The sequence below is a fragment of the Sorex fumeus genome, unplaced genomic scaffold (assembly GCF_029834395.1).
Source record: "Sorex fumeus unplaced genomic scaffold, SorFum_2.1 ptg000018l, whole genome shotgun sequence".
NCBI lineage: Eukaryota > Metazoa > Chordata > Mammalia > Eulipotyphla > Soricidae > Sorex > Sorex fumeus.
Window position 1 is genome coordinate 33767329 of NW_026606075.1, and position 17241 is coordinate 33784569.

At 39.0% G+C, this 17241-nt stretch overlaps 1 protein-coding gene across 2 annotated transcripts in view; it reads right to left on the reverse strand.

The window, feature by feature from the left end:
• Nucleotides 1-817: 817 nt before the first annotated feature.
• SREK1 (splicing regulatory glutamic acid and lysine rich protein 1) overlaps nucleotides 818-17241 on the reverse strand; it is a 46596-nt gene continuing 30172 nt past the window's right edge. For both annotated transcript variants that reach the window (XM_056112403.1, XM_056112404.1), the window contains 5 exons: nucleotides 15445-15564; nucleotides 14236-14616; nucleotides 7459-7554; nucleotides 6806-6950; nucleotides 818-4453 (listed from right to left, as the gene is read on the reverse strand). In XM_056112403.1, coding sequence (XP_055968378.1) covers nucleotides 4304-4453; nucleotides 6806-6950; nucleotides 7459-7554; nucleotides 14236-14616; nucleotides 15445-15564 — 892 coding nt within the window. In that variant the 3' untranslated portion in view covers nucleotides 818-4303. The remainder of the gene's footprint in view (nucleotides 4454-6805; nucleotides 6951-7458; nucleotides 7555-14235; nucleotides 14617-15444; nucleotides 15565-17241) is intronic.

The following is a 17241-nucleotide window of genomic DNA, read 5'->3' on the forward strand; positions in this document are numbered from 1 at the left end:
CCCTACCGCTGTGCTCCAGCCCTTAGGTGAACATGCTGAGAAAAAAATCCGTAAGTAATTACCAAATGATTTGTCATATGTGGAATAGAAATAACTAAAGGAACTAACAATCACAACAAAACTCTCTTGCAGGGACTTGGAGTGATAGATAGTACAGTGGGAGGGTGCTTGCAGTTCATGCTACCAACCCAGTTCAATCCCCAGAACCCCGTATGGTCCCGAGCATGCCAGGAATGATCCCTGAGCATGGAGCCAAGAGTGAGCCTTAAGCACGGCCGGGCACGACTCCCCTCCCCTGCCCTGCCCCCGCCCCAAGCCACTCCCAGTCTTGGACTCTCAGAAATTTATGGCTGAGTGAAAGGAAAACAGAGTGACAGTAAGAACACATATCACGTGAGAGAAGTGGGCATTCAAACACTGGTGGTGTGTGTGCTGAACCAGCAGGCGTACCAACAGAGGTACGAAGTGCAGCTCTATAAACCAATGGTAAATCAACGAAATTTTACTCTAAAGGAAATTGACAGCTAGATACAAAATCAACCTTAAAAGGCAATGGACTGAAAACTAGCTTTTAAACAATAAACTAACACTATAAAGAAAATGTCATAAACCAACTGTAATAAATTCCTAGAAACAACACACGAGTACCTTAAAGTGGGATGGAATGAAATCTAACTATTAGTGACTAAATCCAACCTAAGAAAGTATGAACCAAAATTATTGATGTACTTTATTTTTAAAACAATATATCCACTTTTGAGAAGAACAACCAATAAAAGTGTATTGAGGAAAAATAAATTCACTGGAAAATCCAAGATTAAGTAGGGAAGTCAATTTTATTTTAAAAGATTCTTTTATTACATTTATACTCAACTCCTGTTTCCAGAAATATAATTCAGCCCTTTTTAAGAGCACTAACTTTTAAAATTTGAAAATAAACAATTTTACGTGATTACATTAGTAAACACAAGAAAATACTAAGTAGATAAGTAGTAAAAATTAAAAAAATTCTAAAACACACAAGGAACGTAACTATAGAAATGACTATTTTATAAGCCACATGATTATTTTATTGAAAATATAAGAAATGACTCACTGAAGTGTTGTTACTCAATGCACCTTTCCCAAACTTCATTATTCCTAATTCAGCAACTAAATAAAGGTTTAGTCAGATCAGGAATATAGCACAGCAGAAGAGTACTTGCCTTGTGTGTGTGAAAGTCCTGGGTTATACAACCTGCACCACACACACGCACACAATGTAAATCAGAATCACATTATTTCTAATAGAATACTTTAAAACTTTCAAAAGCCTATCACTACACATCATAATCCTTATATTTGAACATACTCAGTTGACAATTTGAATTAAGGTTGTTTGAGATTTAAGATAGCAACATGTATGTCGAAATGAGGATTCTAAGATGACTATTAACACAAAAGAAATTATTTCAGTGAACAAAAATTATCAACTATGCCAGTTTTTAATTTAATTAAGCATGTCAAAATATAAGTCTCTGACATGTCTGAAAATTAATATTAAATCCCCTGAAAAAATAATTCTGAATAGAAAATCACAACCTGACTAGTTTTACAATTATAGACAGATCTGTATTTGTTTTCTCTAGCTTGTGAAAGACCTGATGTTACTAGTTCAGTGTGCACTGCTGAAAAGAAAACAAGAGGACCAACAGAATTGTTCTAGAATGATGAACAGCAACTACAATTTAAAGAACGGAGTGTACTCTGTATAATTAAGCTGAAAAAGATAATTACAGAAGGAAACAAGTGTAAAATGACTGCATTCTTGGCCTTACCTCAAGGGTTCCTGACACCTATCTGGGATAAAGAAAAAGAGGTAATACATAAAAGAAAACACAGAACACCTTGAAAGAAAAAAAAAGATGTTAACACTTATGAGTAAACAAAAAGATACAAGTATAACCACTTTACCCACAAACACCCTGCCCCGTCCTCTACCTATACTTCTACACCCTGGAATTTTTTTGTTTAAGCCCATTTAAAAAATGATTTCACTTTCTCCTGTATTTTTTATTCAAATTCAACTTTTACAAATAAGTCTTTAAAAATCATTTTAATTATTTTAAAGGTGAATCTATGTAAGCAAAAAAAATAACAGCAGGAACCAAATTAAATATGCTAATTACCAACATTTAAAAAAACAGGAGTTCAGGGTACAGGAAAAGACTCAGACTTTAAATGATTGTTTTATAGACACCACAAAACATGTACTCTCCATGCAAAACAATTCTGAAACAAAACTAAGGCTGTTTGGAAACGCATAAACAAATACTTTCCTCTAAAATACTTAGCTTTATTAGAGAAATGGTACTAAAAATAACAAAGATCCAAACATTTGCTCTATTCTACTTACATATTATAAATAAGACAGTGGTTGATGCAAGACACACACTCCTTCAATCTTTCCATGTGCACCCAAGCATCCTTGTATCAGAAATAAGCTGTTTACCAGCCAACTGTATGTGGCTGAATGATTACAATGACCATTTATACTTTACATAGTAAAGCATCTTCAAAAATTTTAATATACACAGTGACAAAAAGGGGAGGGCTTGGAAAAACAGTAATTCTGAAAACATGAGGAGTAATTAAGCAGCTTCATAATCAAACTTCATTACTTGTAATAAGGGCAATTCTTTTCATTTTGTCACCAAACACTTTCAATTAATATTATCAACTTTAAAAGAAAACTCAAGTTGGAACCAAGTAACCAATGTGCCACTAAGCTTTTTTTAAATCTCTAACTCACTCTTCCCATGAGGTAAGGCAACTGAGTAATTTGATTGTAACAGAATGCATGAGAATAATTATACTTGATTTCAAAATAATACACTAATTTAAAAGTATCTCTTTTTTTAATTATAATGATGAAAAGTTCCTCAACTATGAGTTAAGTGTTTGAGGAGAATATCAGCAATGTTGTCATTTTACTACTTGCATACTTTCTGCAAAGAGTGAGTCTAAGAACAGATGACCTATATTTTTAAACTCAAGTAAACATATTGTTAGTATAGGACAACCAACCATACAATCACTTTATGAAATAATGATTGAAGGTAATAATTAAGGCCATCCAAAATCGACAACTGAAGGATTTACTACTCTGATTTTAAGTAAAATAAGAACATGCTTCATTTTTAATTATCACAGTATAAAATTGATGGTCCCAAAACAGCATTGTTGTTTTAATAATTAAATTCATTGTTGGAAACAGGACTTCCCTCTCTTTATCAGATGAAATAAGCTCTTCTGAAATACTACTTACACACTTCTCTATGGGAGTGAAAGGAATACCCATCTAAATTCCATGAACTGAGAATGAATACCATATATAAAATTCTAGAAAAACAGTATACCACATTGTAGAAGGCACTAAAGCTTTAGCTTGTGCTCCCATAGCCCATTTTGAAAACTCGGGTTTTGTTTCGTTTATAACGGCACCTTAGCCATCTACAGCTGACAAAATACACTGCAGTATTATTCATAATAAGCTTTGAAATGTCAAGAAAACTCAAAATGAGATGCTTACTTTGTGGGGAGACCCAATGATTCTAAACAATGAATACTAATGCACTGTTAGTATTCAACACAGTTGCTCTTCCCTTTGAAAGAGAACAGTAGCATGCATTGTCAGTTGTTCTTTTAATCCACTTATTAAAGCAATTTTTATCCGTAAAACTATTTTAAAGAAAAACTTGCCCCGACCGTGAGCAAAAGGAAACACAATAGTGAAAATTTAACACAACCACTGTAAATTCTGTGAAGTAATAATAAAACGTCTTACATATTCTGCACTTACAAGGGTGTGTATATATTTGCACCGATTTCAAGCACATCATTAATCTGTATATACTGAAATTTAAAAAGAAAGCAAAACAATACAAAATTCAGTAACTAGCATCTTTTTAAAAGAACCTTTGTTTATCTCCAGTCTTTACGGATAGTGTAATTTTGTATCTTTTATGTCCCATTTATCTGTAATTTTTTTTGGCAAACACTAACAAACCACATGACATGTGTGTCAGCCACCATGGAAATGTAGATTTTAGAAGAAGAAGAGTTTGAGTAACATCTGTTATTTTCAAGATGTCCATGCTTAGTTTTCTTACTCAGTAACAAGATGGCACAGAGTCTTGTAACAATCAGAAAAGCTGTCCCTATCTTTCTGTTCAACTGGATTTCTTCACTGCTTAACATCTTGCTGAGAATTAAGAGCTTTGGATTTTATTCCAGCATGTTTTCAGAGGTGCACTTGTCCCTTCTATACTGTTTCTGATTTGGTGGAGAGGTTTTCTTCATTTGGCTGACAATTCCCATTTTGCTGGACTTTGTTTTCCTCAGTCCTTGCTGCATCCTTATCCTCTACTTCCTTGCCCACATTTGAATCTGGTTCTTTATTGTGCTCCTTTTCCTAAAATAAACATTAAAATATACACTTAGAATTTTTCTTACCCACTATTATACCTGGTTATGGCTAAAGTATGTAAGTTTTATCTCTAATTAAAAACTGTTTTATTTCCCCTCATTATCTTTTCATATTAGTAAGGTTTCAATAGCAAAGCGGTAGGGCGTTTGTCTTACAAGCAGCCAACACGGCCGACCCAAGTTCGATTCCTCCGCCCCTCTCGGAGAGCCCGGCAAGCTCCCGAGAGTATCTCGCCCGCACGGCAGAGCCTGGCAAGCTCCCCGTGACGTACTCGATATGCCAAACACAGTAACAAGTCTCATGATGGAGACGTTACTGGGCCCGCTCGAGCAAATCGATGAACAACGGGAGGACCGTGACCGTGACTATTAGTAAGGTTCACAAACACATAGATTCTTTTATCAAACAGTGGGCCAGGAATACAACTCAGCTGTAGAGCATTTACATGTAGGAGGCTCTCAGTTTAATGCCTGCCACCACAAAACACACACACACACACACACACACAGAGAAAAAAATTTTCCAAGATGCTAAGAAAGTATAGAATAACTGCTGCTTATTAAACCTGGAGCATTTATACTGAATGAGTAAAATAGCTCCTGATGATGACAGGAGAGATCTGTGATTTGGATATCAAAAAAGCAAAGTAAGAAAAAGCAGCAAAAGTCTATTCCTCCTAGTAAAAGTCAAACATTCCAGGAACTGGGGGATGGCTCAAGGTTTGATTCCATGCAGCTCACCCTGGAGGCCCAGGTCTATCCCTGCACAACCCTGTACCCAGAGCACTGCCAGAAGCAAACCCCAACACAGAGCAGATGGACCCCGTCTCTAGCACTGCTGGGTGTGGCCCAAAAACAGACTTCAAAAAAAGTCCAAATTCTATCCCCAGCTTCAAGAAGAATCTGAACGAAATGATGGTAAGTGTAATAGCACTCAACAGAGGTCATCAACGATAAACCTCTATTATTCTCAGTAAATAAAACTGCAAGATGAGAACTCCAAAACTCAACTGAATTTCCAAATTCCCAGTAAAATAAAATTAATGTCCTTTGCAAGTACTTAAAATGTAATCACTCTCTAGAGAAAACAACCTGAAGGACAGGGTACTTGATCTGTAGTGGGAAATGTGGTTTCTTATTTCTACTGAAACAAGTGACTTCCATTGTATCTTATAAAAGTACATCCAAAGAATCCAACTTGCACCATTCAATTCTAAAACAAACCTTTAAGAATAACCCTTGAGGGGCTGGAGCAATAGCACAGCGGGGAGGACATCTGCCTTGCACACAGCCTACCCAGGTTCGATTCCCAGCATCCCATATGGTCCCCTGAGCACCACCAGAAGTAATTCCTGAGTGCACAGCCAGGAGTAACCCCTGAGCATTGCTAGATGTGACCCGAAAAGAAAAAAAAAACCTTTGATTTTTTTTTGGGGGGGTGAAGGGGGTAAATAAATGAATAAAATAAAATGTATCCCAGCTCTGCCCCTGCCCCAAACAAAACTTGCATGGTGTGCATGGTAGAATTAAACTTTTGATTAATTAACCCAATTTAACATGCCTAGATTTATTATTCTTTTGATTTTTTTTTTTTACCTGAATCACCTGAGTTATAAAGTTACAAAGTCATGCAATGTTCCAATACCCCTCCCAACACCAATGACCCCGGTTTCCCTCCTACAAACCCAACCTGTCTCTATGGCAGATTCTTCTCTTTCTCTGGCATTATGGTTTGCGATATAGATACAGAAAGGTTATAAAATATATCACTTTACCTCCTTTCAGAAGATAACTCAATTCTTGTGCAGAATGATCATTTCCAACCATCACTGTCCTAGAGGTCCCTTCTGTATCCTAAGTGCCCATCCCTGCATCCTCCACCCACAACATGCAAACTTCCAACCACAAACTGTCTCCACAAGCCTAACTGTAGTATGTACTGCAAAACCAGTGACAACAAAACACCTTTTAAATTTGCTAAAATTGAGAAAGACAGCTTCTAGTAGGAATCTTTGTACAAAATCAAAATGTTACCTATATATAAAGTTTCTCTTACCGTATGTGCTACTGTGATTCTCTAAATTAAGAAGTACAATCATTTACATTTCAATTGCCCCTTCAAAAATGTATTAAAACGATTATCAAAAAATATTAAAGACTTAAAAAGTATTAAAATGATTATTTAAAAATGTATTTAAGCGATTATCAATAAAAAAATATTAAAGACTCCAACAACATACAGGACACTGGTTCTGAAGATTTTTTTCTATCTAAAATGACACCAATCTAACTAAAGAACTATTTCAATTATTTGAACAACCAGTTAACTGTTGCTTACTTTAAGTGAAGTATTGTTCTTCTCCAATTTTTCCTTTGCATCTCTATCATTAGAACTCTTCCTTGTAGAATTTGAACGTTCTCTTTCTCTTCTTTCACTGATGTGGTCCCTTTCTTTTTCTCTCTTTTTATCCTTCTTATTTCGGCTATAAGAACATTAGCAATATGTCACTCCTAAAATTTCAAGTCCTACTGTAATGTTGACAACATATTCTTAGCAACATTAATACACTGTAACTTAGCATAGAAAAACGTGGTTTCATCAAGGAACAGTTCCCCATCATTATCCACTTTTGCACAATACCCCAATCCACTCTTACAAGGGCTGTATTCTAAGACCTATGAATGTATACCTTTTATACTGTTTTGAGTTCTGAGCCACATAGATACATTACATATTACACATGCAAACTGTTTAACATTAAAAACTCGATTGAAGAGGGGAGAGAGCGCTAGTAGGGCAGGCAGGGCCAGGAGGCTTCCTTGCAAGCAATGGACCCACGTGTGTTCCTGGCACCACATAAGATCTCGAGAAGTCATTAGGAGTGATCTCTCGGCACAGAGCCAGGAGTACGCCATGATCATAGCAAAAATACCAACTGAAAAATTTCACCCCTGAATCGATCTTGGCACTAGCACATGCGTCCTTCCTACCTCCTAGGGGATGGAGACCTAGAAGATTTCCTTTTCAAGGTTTTTGATGTTCTTGGTGATCTGGAAGAACTCCTGCTTCTCCGCCTCCGCCTTTCCCTAGGGGGTGGGGGTGGGGAAAAAAAAGGTTTTTGGTCAGTCATTTAAAAGAACAGCAATGTAAATAATAAAGTGCAATAACTAATTTAAAATACTGAACTGCAAAAGAAGGGCAATTCAAATATACAAACGCAAATGTCCTTAATGCTCCAAGAGAAAAGCATTCTTTAGAAAACAGTTTTATACCCATGCTTTTTAACGTGCAGGCCTAATCATAAACCAGAGAGGCCGAAAAGACAGTTTAGACGTTAAGGCACCGTCTTACATGTAGCCAAGCCCTGGCTTGATTCCCAACATAACATAAGGACCCCTGAGCAGTCAGGAGTAGTCAAGTACCACCAAGTCTTGCAACCTCCCCAAAAAGAAACCATAAACTTGACAGATTAAACAAAAATCTTTCAGAATTCCTATGAGAAGGAGAATCTGTAATCTGGTTTGTGTGAACAATAACTGAGCAGAAAAATACTAATGGCTGCTTCAGATTCCTTAAGTTAAACATTCTCCTTCTTACTATCGACAACAGATATTTACTTATCAGATCCTGAATCACAATGTCTAGCTCCTTGCTGCCCCACTGTGGAATGCTTTATAATAAGGTAACAAAAGAACTAAGAGACAAGTAAGCTTATACAATGTACACTTTCCAGACCCAAGTATCCAGAACATCTCAGAGGCTGAGAAAAATAGCTTAAGGAATTTACCATTTGTAAGGTACACTTGGTTACCAGCAAGCACCACATTAGTTCCTCACAGAACATCATGAGAGCAAATCCCTGAACCCCCGAGCACAAACTCAAAAGTAGTCCATAAGCACAGCTGTGTGTGATCATAGAGTTTAAAAAAATTCAGAATGTACTAATTAATATTACAGGAAAAACTGTTTTACCCACATTTCACAATCACTGTTCTATTTTTATTTAATTACTGTTCTATTAATGGGAAATTAGTAAGTACACAAAATGCTGAGAACTAAAAAGTTAAAACCTGGGATTTTAAAATGATAGAAGTAAAAAATTATGGGAGGGGCTGGAAAAATAGCACAGCGGGTAGGGTGTTTGCCTTGCACACGGCCGACCCGGGAGTAACTCCTGTGCATCGCCGGGTGTGCCCCCCCCCAAAAAAAATTCCTATGGGCCAGAGCGATAACACGGCCGTATGGCATTTGCCCTACATGCAGTCCACTTGGGTTAGAGCCCTGACGCCCTGGATGGTCCCAAGCTCCACACCAGGAGTGATCCTTGAGTCAGAGCCAGAGTAAGCTCTGAGCACAGCTGGGGGTGGTCCAACAGCAAACAAACTATATACATATATATACATACACACACACACACACATATATGTAACACTATCTAGTAAAATATATGTATTTATTTTATTAGTGTTACTAAAAATTGGGGCTGGTGTGACAATACAGCCTTGCACACAGCTGACCTGGGTTTGATCCCTAGCACCAAATGGTGCTCCCAGCCCACCAGGAGTGATCGCTAAGGACAGTCAAGAATAAACCCTGAATACTGCCAGGTGTGGCCCCAAAATAAACAATAACCTATTTGGCTTGGCGTATCAGTGAACTGAAACATACGCTAGCTATAAAGGTGATCAACTTACAAACAACAAATTTCATAATGTCCATAATTTGGACTGGAGAGACAGCAGAGTGGGCTGGACACTTGCCTTGCACATGGAGAACCCAAGTTCTATCCCTGGCACCACGTACAGTCCCCCATCCCTGCCAGGAGTGATCCCTGAGCACAGAGTGAAGAAGTCCTGAGCACTCCAGGTATGGAAGAAGAACAAAAAGTCTAGTAATTAAGGGGCTAAGGTATGAGGATTACTTATTAAATGACTTGAGTATTAATGATCTGTCTCACAACCATCTCTAATATCCGTGGTCATACAAATGTAAAAGCCCAAAACTCCAATATTCAAGTTTTTCTTAACACTTCAATTGATTACAGATAAACACTGTCTAGATTTTTACTTATAAAACTAAAAACTACATGTAGTTCTGCTGTTTTGTATATTATAGAATAAAAGGAGCCCAAGAATTTTCAAAACACGTAAACCAATTCCAGTACCCCTAAGGTTCTTGTTTACTAACCAATTTTATTTCCAAGATACTCCAAAATTATACTTTAGACTAAATGCAAGTTATATATTTATATTACATTCAACCAATGTCATTCTGTGGCAGAAAAGAATCCAAATTACTTTATTTCAAAGCTTTAGAAAATCACTTTGCATAAAAAGATTCTGCCCTGTCAGTGTTGACTCTTTACTAGTCAATGTATCACATGACAAGTTAAAACTGAATAGATAACAAGACAGAATGTCAATTACTGAGAAAGAAGCTACCAACTATAGTATAGAGCTGTTAACTGGAGTTGGTTAGGCTTAGGTTTACATATTTATACTTCACCGGCTGTATAACTGGGGTCCTATTACTAATTCTGGGCCTCAGTTTTTCCAAGTGGAAAATGGAGACAATTCAAGTCTTGAAGTGTGGTTTGAGAATTCTAGGATATTAAGTATAAAATAAAGCATACTGTCTGGCACATAGTAGGTATTCAATAGACTTTTTTCCCCCTTGGATATCTGTCTCATCTTTACTGACAGTAACTCTACTTTTTTTTTCCTGCTGTGTGGCCACACGGGTGATGCTCAGGGTTGACTTTTGGCGCTGCTCAAGGAGCACTCCTAATGGGCACAGGGAACCACATGGGGTGACGGGGATCAAAGCTTGGTTGGCTACGTGCAAGGCAAGCGCTCTACCCTCTGTCCTACCTCTCCAGCCCCGACAGCGATACTGTTTGCAATGAGAACGAACACTACACCGTGTACCATTATCACTCCAGTCCAACTTTGAGAAATTAGAGATCTTCCTTTAGTTTTTTTAAACATCAATTTTTTCTTTAACGAGCAGATTTAAAAAGTGTTATAGATGAAAATATTTCAAGCCGTTAAAATATTTTCACTTATTGAAAAAATCAGAGCCTTTAAAAAATTGACCCAGCACCATGGCTAATCTCAGAAGAGATGCCCCTGGAACTAACAGTGCGCTGGTCTCCGAGCTGGAAACTCAGGGGCGCTCTCAGGAGCGGAGCAGGCCAGTCCCCGTCCGGAGCAGCCTCGCCCACACCCCACAGCTGACGCCATGGAAACAACCCCGTCTTCGGGCTGAAAACTCTGGGGCCCCCTTGGTCCCCACCCAAGCCCCAGAAGCCACACTCACACCCCACAGCTTCCACCATGTAACTGACCCAGCTTCACAACTAATCAAGATGCCAAAAAAAAGAGATGCCCAAGAGTCTCAGTCTTACACCTCCTAAACGCCTCCAAATTCCACAATACCGGCAGCCCAGTAGAAGCACAACAAATTAAGTCACATAGAAGCCAACTAAGCTCAATAAGCAAAAACACTAATACAGAAGGCCCAACTGGCACCAAACAGCTCAGTAATTCCCCAGACAATGGTCACACTAACCCTACTGTGAGATATAACAACTTTGACAAGCTTTCTTTTACTCAGCTACTTCTAGGTAATTCCACTTACCAATTTTTTGTAACAGACAACATAAAATACATTATTTTGTTCCTGCCAAGGGAGCAGGGATGGGGGGTAGGTGGCAAACTGGGAAAACTGTGGAGGGAAAGTCACAGTGGTGGTGGAATTGTTGTTGGAATACTGAATGCCCCCAAACAAGTGTACTATAACAGCTTAGTAAACCACAGTGTCTAGAGTTGGAAAAAAAAAATATATATATATATATACAAAGCTTAAAGAAGCTGCAACTCCTGACCGAGTTCTTCTGAAAGCATACAACATTCCAAGCTGCTGCTGCATTAATCTAGGACGTTTGTCACTATTAGCCAGGCAGTTCCCAGGAGTTTATATTTGCTATTATAACTTAGACTGAGAGTCTTTGAACTTATGTACCATGCAACTTTCCAATATTTGAAGAAAAAAAGTTTAGTTTCAAAGTCATCAGGGGCTGGAGAGATGGTACAGAAGGTAAGACACTTGCCTTGCACGCAGCCAACACAGATTTGATGCCCAACACCCCAAAGGGGCCTCTCAGCCTGCCAGGTGTGGCCCCAAAACCAATTAAAATAAATAAATAAGGCAAGTAACATGTCCTGATACGGACTTTCAAACGTAATCTCTTAAAACGTAGAAAAGGTGCCACTATACTCTTGATACTGAAGTACAGAGCCTATGAAAATTTTCATAAAAGCTTCAGGTTCAGGGCTGGAGAGACAGCACAGCGGGGAGGGCGTTTGCCTTGCACGCGGTCGACCCGGTTCAATTCCCAGCATTCCACATGGTCCCCTGCGCACCGCGAGGAATATCTCCTGAGTGCAGAGCCAGGAGTAACCCCTGTGCATTGCCGGGTGTGACCCAAAAAGCAGGAAAAAAAAAAGGCTTCAGGTTCCTTATGTTTTAAAACAGAAGGGGCAGGGGGCGGTGGCAAGCAGCTTAGTGAGAAAGGCGCTTGCACCGTGTGTGTCCCATTTGGGATGCTGGGAACTGAACCTGGGTTGGCCGCGTGCGAGGCAACTGCCCTATCTGCGATGCTGTTGCTCCAGTCCCCCCACCTGAGCACTTTCACATGTGCCGCCCTCAAAAAGGAAAATAAAATATTAGAACACAAAGTTTAAAAGTAGGATATAGACTGCTTTGTCACCGTGCCTCACTCTTTAAAACTACAGCTCAAAACTTACTAAAATATAATCTTTTAGTATTTAAAGGCATATTGAATGCATTAGGAATGTCCATGTATATAGTCAAAGTATCATCTGGAATCATATCATCTTGAGTTAGAAGTTCTCACTTTGAGCTTTCCAATGGCAAGCCACTGCCACCTGGTGGCAGTATACCTATTAATAAACTGAGAAAACATCCTGAAAAAAATAATCAAATCCCTAAAACTGACAAAATACCATTCATTAAAAAAAAAAAAAAAGCAATGGGGCCAAAGCGACAGTACAGTGGGTCGAGCATTTGCCTTGCATGTGGCCAATCCAGGTTTGGTTCTCAACATCCCATATGCTCCACAGAACCACCAGGAGAGATCCTTGAGCACAAAGCCAGGAGAAAGTCCTGAGAACCACCTGGTGTGGCTCAAAGACAAAAACAAAACAAAAAACCATTAAAAATTAGCACAGAGGATTGGCTTCAAGACTGTGCTGTTCTCCCTTGAGCGCGTCTCTTTCATGCCTGTCTCTCTGACTGCCTATTTTCACTCTGGAGCAGCTTTTGTTGTCTCTTAACCACACACTTCTTCCTCTTTCTCCTTTACCATCTTTCTAAGTGAGTTTCGATGAAAACTTTCTTTGTACAAAACGAACAAACAAAAACACAACTTCTTGCTATAGTCAACTTAGCTGGGAGTGGAGACTGCGAAATTATCCTTTCTCCAGTTCCTGGGTGCTTGGGAGACAGGTTAAGATGCGACAGCAGAAGCTGTTGTCTAACCGCAATGGGGCCTGAGGATGGAGCAAGCTGGAGTTGCAACACTTGTTGCTGCAGATAACTGGCTCCACAACCCCAGATGACAGGGTGTTACAAGCAACGTCAGGCTATCACAAAGCTGTCACTGGTAATGGTCTCGTCTTGACAGGGGATGTATAAAAACGCTTGTTTTACCGAACTCAGGGATCAGCCTTTTTGGTGCTGAACTGAGACTGCCAGCTAAAATCATTCTCCCTCAAAATAAAACAAGGGTGAGTTTAGATAACAAAACAGATTCTCCTTTTTGTTTTGTTTTGTTTTGCTTGTGGAGAGGAGGATACACCCAGTAGTGCTCAGGAGCTATTGCTGGCTCTGTGCTCAACATGACACCCAACCACATATGTGCTGGAGATCAAACCGGGCTCGGCTGATCTTAACTTACACAAGCACCTGACCTCCTATACCACTGCTCTGGCCCTAGAAATCATTTTGATATTACAAGTCACCACCTTCACGATCGATCACGATCATCCTGTTGTTCGTCGATTGCCTCGAGCAGGCCCCAGTAACGTCTCATTCGTTCTAGCCCTGAGATTTTAAAAAGTGCCATATTCAAGGCACTTTCAGGGTCAGGAGAATGAGACCCATCATTGTTACTGGTATTTGGCATACTGGGTACGCCACGGGGAGTTTGCCAGACTCTGCCATGTGGGCAGGTAACATTCGGTAGAGTGCCAGGTTGTCCAAAGTAAGAATAAAAGTCACCACCTTATTCTTAAGAACTGTACAAGTCTCAGATTCTTTTATATTTAAAAAGAAAGAAAACGAAATGCTCCTGTCAGCTCACCCTCCAGAATTAAGTGGAAGAGCAGCAGCAGCAGAAACGGCACCTGTTGCTGCCCCCATAAGTTAAAAGAGCGGTAAAAGTTTTCAACTTATTCTGGGGCCAGAGCAATTAAGTATTACAGGTAGGGCATTTGCCTTGAATGCAGCTGACTTGCTGACCTGGGTCCAATCCCCAGCACCCCTCGAATTATTTTTGCCAAATAATACCTTTCTCCACATAAGACCAATACTGGAACAACAACCCCTATACCAGAGAAATTTCTTCTCTGAAATCAGAAGAAAATGCTAACATTATGTTTTACTATACTGCTACAGAATCATCTTTTCCCTTCTACGATGTGTTATGAGTAAACAACTTGGAAAAATGATAAACATAATCAAACCTGCTGGAACTACGAGATCTTCGTGATGCATTGTAGCTTCTGGGTGGTGTTCTGGATTTCTTATCCTTCTTTCTTTTCTCATCTACCTCTTTGGATCTGTCCTTCTCTCGTTCTTTGTCTTTGTCCTGTTCCTTTTCTTTCTCTTTGTCTCGCTCTTTTTCGTGATCTTTTTCCCGCTCTCTTTCTCTGTCCTTTTCCTTGTCTTTTTCTCGATCTTTTTCCCGCTCTTTGTCTCGGTCTTTATCTTTGTTTTTACCCCGTTCTTTTTCCTTTTCTCGTTCCTTTTCCCTGTCTCTTTCTTTTTCCCTTTCCTTTTCTCTATCTTTTTCTTTTACTCTTTCCTTTTCCTTGTTTTTTTCTCGGGTGTCCTTTCTCTTGTCCCTTTAAAAATAAACAAAAATAAATTCACAACTAAAGTAATTCTACTCCCCCAAAAGAACCTCCCTTCTCCTTCTCAACAATTATCAACATATAAGAATGTGTAATTGCATAGACATCACATATAAATTTCTATTTAACTCTTATATATAAAGTTGGGCTGGAGCGATAGCACAGCGGTAGGGCGTTTGCCTTGCACGCAGCCAACATGGCCGACCCGAGTTCGATTCCTCCGCCCCTCTCGGAGAGCCCGGCAAGCTACCGAGAGTATCTCGCCCGCGCGGCAGAGCCTGGCAAGCTCCCCGTGAGTATTCGATATGCCAGACACAGTAACAAGTCTCACGATGGAGACGTTACTGGTCCCGCTCGAGAAAATCGATGAACAACGGGAGGACAGTGACAGTGATATAAAGTTACTGAATTAGGGCTGGAGAGATAGCACAATGGGTAGGGCGTTTGCCTTGCACACAGCCAACCCGGGTTCAATCCCCAGCATCCCATATGGTTCCCTGAGCACCGCCAGGAGTAACTCCTGAGTGCAGAGCCAGGAGTAACCCCTGTGCATCACCAGGTGTGACTCAAATAGCAAAAAAAAAAAAAAGTTACTGAATCAACTGGCTAGGCTGAGTTTGGAATTTTTCTGTGCCAGAATTACTATCAGAATCAAATCAATAGTGAGCAGTTATTCATTAATAATAATTAATGGAGTTTTTTGAGAAAAAAACTTCATTAATCTCACCAAAAGTCTAGTACCCAACACTAGAATGCATGTCTATACAACAAAGCAAGCACACATCATAGCAGATTTTTCACAGAACCACGAACACTCACCGTGAATGTGATGGGCTCCTTGACTTCCGTCTCTCCCTGGATTTAGAGCGCTTCTTATGTGGGCTCTTAGATCTTCGTCTATCTTTTGGTCTTGAGCGTGATCTATTATGGGATCTACTCCTAAAGCAAAACAAATTTTTAGAATGTCAAAACTATTCATTTTCAGAAAATTTTCAAATAAGATTTCTAAAATGTATACTGACTGTATTTACTATTATTTTTAAATTCTCTATTATGTAATGCTCTGGGCTGAATTATAAAGATTTTTCTACTGCCCAAGTTTTTATACCACAAATTATCGCAACTCTAACTTTCCTGAAATGGAACTACTTGTGGTCACAACTTATCTTGACAGAAAATAGTACCTTCGTGATTCAACATTTTCTAAAGGGGCAGACTGTTGCTTGTCCTAACATAAAATGCTTGAGAAAGCATGGTACCAATGATTATGCTGGAGAAGAAAATGGACAACATTACTTATGAGCTAAGATCAGATATAATCAAATGCTGGATTTGCAAGCCTTGATTTAGTAACTACATAAACATAGCTATTAAAACAAAAAACCCTTAATTAATGGAATTAGTGAAAGAAACTGATATTCCAACCCTAAAATTCTCTAGACTTTTCCCCAGAGAAATAACTGCTTATGTAATGTGGTATTTTTTCTGTTAGAATTATATTAATATATAATGGAACAGAATGTACATAGCTAAAATAATAGAACGGATCAAGACTCCATGCCTTTGAAGTCAAACAATCTGGCTCTAACAGTCAGCTCCGTCTAACACTAGTTGTGAGAATTTCAGCCAGTCACTTAACTTCTCTAAGCCTGAGTTCCTTCATCTACACTAACACCTCTGTGAGTTGTCATGAGGATTAAGTAATATGTGGAAAATGTCTAGCAGACTCTGGCACAGAATAAGAACTTAAAAATGTTAATTCCCCTGAATGCTGGAGTGTTAGCAGAGCAGGTAAGGTGCTTGGTTTGCATGCAATCAACCAGGGTTCCATCCCTGGCACCCCATGTGGGTCCCTGAGCCCTTCCAGGAGGAATACTTGCGTGCAGAGCCGGGTTAGTGAACCCTGAGCACTGTCAGGTATGGCCCAAAAATAAACAAAAGCTTTAATTCCCTGAATAACCCCAATAACCTCAATTCCCTCCATAATCTCAACATACATCAAAAATTTAAATTATACCTTTACTCCTTAGTCAAAATAAATATGCACCAAACATGCTTTATATAACTAAAACTGATTTTGAAGGTCACATGCTTGCGTCATTAAAACTGATTTTCACTAAAAGAAAAAACGAGTGGAGTTCATGCCCATTTCAATCAGCCTAATCAATGGCTGAATAAACAGCAATGCTCCTACAAAAAGGAGAGAAAAACGAGTCCAATGCTTATAGGATGCGATGAAAGCAGAAAAGCTCCAAATCACTTTCAATAACAAGATCTTGCTTTCCAATTCACTTTTCAGTTAGTAAAAATATGTTTCTCAAAAGTTAATTTTTTCTTTTTTGACACGAACTTAAAACCTACACATTTATCTGAATTCCAAAACTTTTGTTAAATTTAAATTGCATGGCAAAGCCTAGCAAGCTCCCTGTGGTGTATTCGATATGCCAAAAACAGTAACAAGTCTCACAACGGAGACATTACTGGTGCCCACTCGAGCAAATTGATGAACAACGGGAGGACAGTGCTACAGTGCTACACATGGCCATTATTAACTTTTTTTTTTTTTGCTTTTTGGGTCACACCCGGAGATGCCTGTCAAGCTACCGGTGACGAATT